Source organism: Pseudomyrmex gracilis, unplaced genomic scaffold, assembly GCF_002006095.1.
Source record: "Pseudomyrmex gracilis isolate BER0280 unplaced genomic scaffold, ASM200609v1 scaffold_71, whole genome shotgun sequence".
NCBI lineage: Eukaryota > Metazoa > Arthropoda > Insecta > Hymenoptera > Formicidae > Pseudomyrmex > Pseudomyrmex gracilis.
This window is the reverse complement of record NW_018020655.1, coordinates 722,823-729,827: the sequence shown is the minus strand read 5'-3', so window position 1 is coordinate 729,827 and position 7,005 is coordinate 722,823. Positions and strand designations below refer to the sequence as shown.

At 36.8% G+C, this 7,005-nt stretch overlaps 2 protein-coding genes and 1 long non-coding RNA gene across 4 annotated transcripts; all 3 read left to right on the top strand.

Annotated features, from left to right (window-relative positions):
- Positions 1–269: 269 nt before the first annotated feature.
- LOC109854656 (DET1 homolog) lies at positions 270–3,391 on the top strand. Of its 2 annotated transcripts, none has more exons than XM_020427984.1 (8): positions 270–801; positions 946–1,086; positions 1,208–1,352; positions 1,580–1,688; positions 1,853–2,042; positions 2,156–2,439; positions 2,661–2,867; positions 3,109–3,391. In XM_020427984.1, exons 1-8 carry the CDS (start codon positions 403–405, stop codon positions 3,290–3,292), a joined length of 1,659 nt encoding a protein of 552 aa, XP_020283573.1. In that variant the 5' UTR covers positions 270–402; the 3' UTR covers positions 3,293–3,391. The 2 variants fall into 2 exon arrangements, with proteins under 2 accessions (XP_020283573.1, XP_020283572.1); XM_020427983.1 differs by having other exon boundaries at positions 1,580–1,733.
- Positions 3,392–3,538: 147 nt separating this feature from the next.
- On the top strand, positions 3,539–4,260 carry LOC109854659. The gene is made up of 2 exons (XR_002250234.1): positions 3,539–3,994; positions 4,194–4,260. It is a non-coding gene; the product is annotated as an uncharacterized LOC109854659 (long non-coding RNA).
- Positions 4,261–4,321: 61 nt separating this feature from the next.
- LOC109854658 (KIF1-binding protein homolog) lies at positions 4,322–6,285 on the top strand. Its single transcript, XM_020427986.1, has one exon. It carries the CDS (start codon positions 4,410–4,412, stop codon positions 6,228–6,230), a length of 1,821 nt encoding a protein of 606 aa, XP_020283575.1. The 5' UTR covers positions 4,322–4,409; the 3' UTR covers positions 6,231–6,285.
- Positions 6,286–7,005: the final 720 nt, after the last annotated feature.

The window sequence follows — 7,005 nt, the reverse complement described above, 5'->3', positions numbered from 1 at the left end:
ACCGTCGCGTACGACACACGTCCGACTTTGCGACACACTCGTGCAACTCGCATATTCGCGCGCGAGACGACAAAAATCGCAGCGAAAACGCAGAAACGAGTCGAAGTTCTTGTACGCGTCGCAAACCGGCCATAACTCCGCGCCCGTATCGAAGCGCGCGATATTTCGAGAATCGCAATATCGAACTCGCGAGAATCGACGCGCCCGCGCGCGTGCGCGAAGTAGCGCGGAACATAACCCAATGTTAGTCGGTAAAACCACATGTATGTTATTCACCGAGTTGGTTCGCGTGACGTTGGAGTTTCCGAGAGCTCCGACGACGACGACGAGGTTCCGAACAGATTGGTTGCAATGGACGTTGCCTCTATTGTTACCGCTGTTGCATAGTAAAAAGTTAACGAGATGAGGAATGACAATGAGTTTGTGACAGACTCTTGTCCCATCAGACCACGTAAGATCGGTGCGCAAAATGTGGTCATACGTCTTCGACAAAGGGAAACAATGACGTGTTCCTATCCGGGAACTCACGTTCACAAGGCGAGACAGTTCTATCAGAACGTGTTTCCCAACTTCACTGTGATGAATGTCGAGAAACCGCCGTGTTTTCTTCGCAAATTCTCACCAGACGGAAAGTACTTAATGGCCTTTAGCGCGGATCAAACTAGCATTGAGGTTTACGAGTATTACGGAGCCTCAGCCGCTGCCGATCTTTTGGCCAACTGCGAGGGCGAATACATTGGCCATAAAAATGACAACTACAGTTTTCACATAAGAAGTAATATATTCTCGCGATTTTTTAAGGTACTTAGATAATCTCCGGTAAATCAGTTTTTTTTGGCACATATCACTATTATATTTTGCAGATAATAAAAAAAAAAAAATTTAGAAAAGAAAAAAAAACCTTCCACCAAAATTGGTGTACACCAGCCTTTGAAACATTTGTAGGTGAAATGGATTATAAACATAGTAATGCAAAGCAATCATCAATTGAACAGGGAGTGCAGCCTGTTTTCAGACGATTCTCGGTATGTAATTGTTGGATCAGCTGCCCATATCCCTGACGAACTGAGGCCGCATTTTTATCAGGTAGAAAAGATTTCCTACTCTTTCTACAAAAAAAAAAAAAACCACAAATAAAACCGTTCATTGAGAACAAATTACAAACTGTACCATTGAAAACATATTTTTGACCAAATATGTTTTATAGATTTATACCAATAACGAGGCATTGACGCCAAATCCTAGGTCTCCGTTAGAAGATTACAGTTTATACATTGTTGATTTGAAAAGGGGATTGTTATGTGATACCAAACATTTTAAAGTGGACAAAATTTACTTATCACATAACCAAGGTATGATATTTAAAAAATACATTCCTCTTGTTACATTAATTACTGACAAAACTGATGTGTTTAAACTGAACAAGTAAAAAGATAAACAAAGAGAATTTTTTTAAAAACAAGAAAAAATAAATTTTGGCAATAAAAGTCTCAAGATTTTTTGCACAAAGTCCAAAGTGGCTAAAAAATCACGTATGAGAAAAAATGTTTGTGTATAAATTATTTTTTTATCTTTTTAGGTCTTTACTTGTACAAAAATATATTGGCAGTTTTGTCTGTACAGCATCAAACTATTCACATCTTTCAAATTTTTGATGGCATGTTTATTAATGTTAGGACAATAGGAAGGTATTTTATAGATGGCACGTTTATAAATGTTAGGAAAATAGGAAGGTATTTTATAAGGATTATATTACTTGGTTTTTTTTTTTTTAACAAATTGTGATTGTCATTGAAATAAAAAATTAAAACCAAATTGATAAATTAGATAATATATGAATAACGTGCGTTAGGTTTTGTATGGAGGACGACGAATATTTAGTCTCGAGTGTTTACACTTCGTATCAGAGACCATTCAAAGACGCTGCAATAAATAGCCTAAAACACAGACTGTTAGTGTATCTGTACAAAAGAGCGGAGTACATAAGTTATGTGACAAAAAATCCGTACGAACTGAGACGATTTTACCAATACTTCGATCAGGTATTTTGTTTTTTTTTTTTTTTGTTTTGTTTTTGCTTGTCTAGAAACGTTCTCTTATCCGACGGTCCGTGGATGATTACCGAAACAATTGATAAAATTGAGATGGTTTTCAGCTGAACTCGTTAAGAATGTGGAAAATGCAATTGTTAGATACGAATCACATCCTGATAAGATACGCGAGTGAAGAGGTGGCGACGTTGCAAGCAAACGAGCCGAATGCACAGCCGGCGTTGTTGGTCGTTTACGATATGGTTGAGGCAAAAGTTTTGGCGGTATATGACAATGCGTCTACCGAATTGTTGACGCATTTTGAAAACTTTAGTGACTTCTTCAGAAATGCCAGAATGACCACGGATTGTCAGTACATGTGTTCACCATCTAATAATATATACGCCAGGTATAACGAGATATTTCAAATTGCGGTACAAATTCTATACGATATAAGTCGCAACTGCACAATTAAATATTTTAATAGATCTTGTTTCTTAAAAAAAAAAAAAAGAGATTGTAAATTGTCACTTTTAGATACTCGGGTCATTTTTTTGTTTTTTTTTAAATAATTTCTAAAACAAATTTAATTACAAACTTTGCTTGCTATTGGATATCTGTTCTTCACAGATTGTTGCAACAGAGATTCAAGCAAACCATAATAAGCGCTAGATACGGGGGCGTTACGGAAGCGACAAAAAGATTGCTCGCTCAGTTGCCAATATGCGCTCAGTCGTATTCAAGTTCACCCTACCTCGATTTGTCGTTGTTTTGTTACGACGATAAGTACGTGTCCATGATGGAACGACCCAAAGCGTGCGGGGAACATCCGATTCGGTGTGTATTTCATATTTTAAGAAACATATCGACACAAAAAAAAATAAATATCTGATATCAACTTTTGATTTTCAATTCTCTCTTAAAAAGCAAATCTCACGAGAAAGTTTATTGTTCTCTACATCTTTTCGATGTATTTTTTCATGTAATGTCAATCTCTTTCCGGTGATCTCACCAATTCTAAATTCTACGACACTGTGTGCAAACTGCGTTTTGCTATTTTATCTTTTTGTTTTTACAGATTTTACGCACGCGACTCGGGTCTTTTAAAGTTCAAGATGTATGCCGGTATGTTGGGACGAACAGTGCCAACAACGGCGAGAAGATTAGTCGCGTTTACTTTCCATCCGACAGATCCGTTTGCAATTTCGGTGCAACGTACCAATGCAGATTACATTGTCAGTTTTCACGTGAGACATGTATAAAAGTACTAATCTGAATCTCTGACTGAGGATTCGTTTGTTTATATTTGCATTGGAAGTTGCATCAGAAATAAAAAAATTGCTGCCACACCAAAGTACAAAAAAAAAAAAAAAAGAAAAAAACGAACTTTATATGTAACAAATTTGTATAATAAATTTATAAATAAGAAGTAAGTCTAGTTAAGGTTTATTACTGAAAAAATAAAAGATAACCAGAGCGTTTGTGCCGTAAACAGAGTACGGAATAGAACCGTGGGCGCGTTCGTGGGTACCGACAAACCGTTCGCGCACGTGGCTACGTAGTTGTTAATGCGCACCGTCGCGAACATAGCGCTGGCGAACTGTCGGAAAAGAGTTAAAATTCGACTCTTCTCTGTGACAGCGTCGAAACTAACGGCTGAGAGCGTTGTAAGAAAGTGGGATGGCCGTTCTCAGACTTGTATTTGACAGAATCTGTTGATAAAATTATTATATTCAGTGATTTGACTCGCATTATTATAACATGCAATAATTTTTGAAATGACATACTGACAATAGAATCGAGCACCAACTCGTTGTATCGAATTTTGGTTCAAATTCTGATTCTGACCGGGAAACATTCAAGGGAATATAACACCTTGTTCCTTTTGCATCATGTAATAAACTATTTTCCACTGGGAGTGGTTTGTTTTCAACATATAATTAGTATGGATGCTCTAAATCTTTGTAAGTAATTGTTCAAAAATTGTCAATGTTATATTTTAAAAAAATAATATGTAGACTATTTTACTGTGCAAAGACCAGTTTTTTTTTTTTTTTTTTTTTAATATTAACTTTTGAAATATTTAAAGATCTGTTTCTGTAGTTGCTCGACAAACTTGCTAAGAATTTTCTATTTAAAAAATATAAACATATTCTGTTCCAGAATAGATGTCAACTACAATGATCGTATCATTTATTGCTAACACTTGATTGTAAAAAATATAAATCGTGAAAAAAATGAATCTAATTGTAAATTTGTAAAAATTCTCTGAGAAAAAGAAAACTTTCTTGTTGAGAGAAGAAAAGAAGACGTACGACACACAAAATAATAAAACCACATTAACTCTAGAAAATTATTTCAAATTAGTTTGTCTGCAAAATGGATCAAGACAATTATACCAAAACGGTTGATTATTCGCAATGGGTGAAGGAAAGATATCAAGAGGTTCAAAAGATTCTGAAGGAACACGAAGTGAAAGAAGATCAGAATGTGATTTATGAGAAAAAATCCAAGGCAATGGAAATTTTGGAAGAGATACTCGAAGTGCTCACCAAAGAAATATGCAGCACAGTGATGATCGCAATAACTCATTTAAATATAGGTATATTACAAGCCGATATGCAAGATATGGACCTTGCCAACGAATATTTCACGAGGTGCATCAAGATGATGGAAGAAAGCAAACTGACACCTGAGGGCATATTGCCAGCCATAAGCGCCAACAATCAAATGGGTATATTGTACGCACAGAAAGGTTTATACGACAAAGCTAGAGATTTCTTGGAAACAGCAGAGATCTTGTATTTCAAATTTACTGAAGATACTATATGCAATCCGATTAATATGATGAACATTATGGGAATTGAGGAGATAGAAGGCGATTTGTGTCCCAGAGGTTGTCTCGAGAAACTTCACACGTTAACTCTTTATTACTTGGCCCAAGTAAGCCGTCAGTTGGACGACAAAGGTAGTTTTGCGTTGTATTGTCACAGAACGTTGAGCAAGCAATTGAGCCAGAACAAGATAACGCAAGATTTGGATTACATCGAGTGGGCTTTGAACGCCGCAACGATATCTCAGTATTTCGTTGAACACGAGAAATTCTCACAAGCGAGATATCATCTGGCCGCAGCATCTTGTATATTACACGAGTACCACAAGATTTTGGAGTCAAAGGGTACGAAGGAGATCGAGAGCGTTGCTGCGGATTATGAAACTTATAATCACAGATCGGCGGACGTGGCCCGATGTTGGGCGAAATACGGCATAGCTCTTCTGAGCTCGTCCAAAGAAAGATTGTACAAGGAAATCGAGGAAGAAGAAGAAGAAGAAGAAGAAGAACCGAACAATTCGAAATCCGCGGAAGTCGACAGCGAGGTTTGCAAATATCCCCGGATGCGCGAGGCCATGGAGAATCTGAGATTCGTGGATTTGGAACCGCAGTTGGAAGTTTTTACCAACGAGATCACGGACAAGTATCTGCTGGACTTCGCCGATGCCAAACCGGTGTTTCTCAACGTTCGAAAATGGTTGGACAAAGCGATGACCTATTACACCTTCGAGAATCACGCGTCGGATTACGCGTGTATCGCGCAAGACGTCTCGCAGGCGTACAAGTATCTCGCGTTCTACGAAATGAACGAGGACAGACAGGCGAAGATGCACAAACGTCGAATAGATTGTCTGGAGAAAGTGATTCAGGGACTGAGTCCGCGATTTTATCGAACAATTTGCAGAGAAATTTGGATCGAGCTGGCGGAGATCTACTCGGAGATATTGGACATAAAGATCGACCGTCTGCAGGCGTCCGATGAGAAGCCGACCGTGCAGATGGTAGCGAAGATCGAACGTTTGGCGCGAAGCAGCATAAAGCACTATCAGTCTCATCTGAACTCTCTGGAGACGAACAAGTCTGACGACGGGGTCGAATCGTTCTCGGACGAGCATCTGCATCAGGCGTTGCACTCGCATTTTCAAATAGGCAGATTGTACAACAAGATCATAACTTCTGACGTGGATAAGAGAATAGAGAACATGCTGAAGAGCATTGACGCTCACAGTTTTGTCGTTAATTATTACGACGAGCATCCCGACAAGCAGGAGGAACTTAAAAAATACGAATTTATAGGTTTGTCAAGAGAATTCGTTAAGTTGCTACCACTTACAGTAGACAGATTAAAACAGCAACAAAAAAATTAAGAAATTACTTTCTTATTTGGTTTTTCTCGTTGTTTTGCATTTTTGTTGCACAATATAAGTATAAAAGAGATTTGTTGTTTTTTTTTGAGAAAGAGAACACACACACACTTCATACTTTTTCAAAAAAAAATAAAAGATAAGTGTACATAAAACAAAGCAATTGCAACTGCGATATGATTGTTTGTAACGTGTAAGATTGATCACCATTTTCGTCTATTTCAACCGACTATTCAACTGGAATTGATTTTAATCACAGGTGACACTCATTCGTCGATTAATTAATTTGGAAATTTTTGACTTTAAACGGAAATGGTGAGATCATAATTGCCATATATCAATGAATGTTTCGTGCGGAAGTGTATGATTTTTTGTTTTTTTTAGTTTTTGCAAGAGTAAAGTTAAGTCGATACTAAATAACTCGGTTAGTAATTAATAAAGATATATTAGTAACAAATTAACAATAACAGTAACACTTTATCTACTAGGTTATTGATATTATAAAAAATAAAAATAAATAATTGCAACACGCAAAGTTACACGAGTCATTGTCAAATCCTTCTTATTTTCTTTTCACGACAAAATTATGTCATTAAATATTTATTGTTAGTTTACTTAATAAATATATATATATTTAATGTAGTATGTAATAAACTATTTAGTTTATACTAAATCGTTTAATCCGACATTTAATTTTGGACAGTCCGAAATTATAATTAATTTTTGCTGTCGGATTAAACGACATTTAGATTTGGACAGGCCGTAATTATAATTAATT

Coding starts and splice junctions, on each gene's coding strand:
- LOC109854658 (XM_020427986.1), top strand. CDS start 4,410: ATGGATCAAGACAATTATACCAAAACGGTTGATTATTCGCAATGGGTG.
- LOC109854656 (XM_020427983.1), top strand. CDS start 403: ATGAGGAATGACAATGAGTTTGTGACAGACTCTTGTCCCATCAGACCA. Junction 802..945: donor TATTCTCGCGATTTTTTAAG/GTACTTAGATAA, acceptor AAACATTTGTAG/GTGAAATGGATTATAAACAT. Junction 2,043..2,155: donor TTTACCAATACTTCGATCAG/GTATTTTGTTTT, acceptor GATGGTTTTCAG/CTGAACTCGTTAAGAATGTG.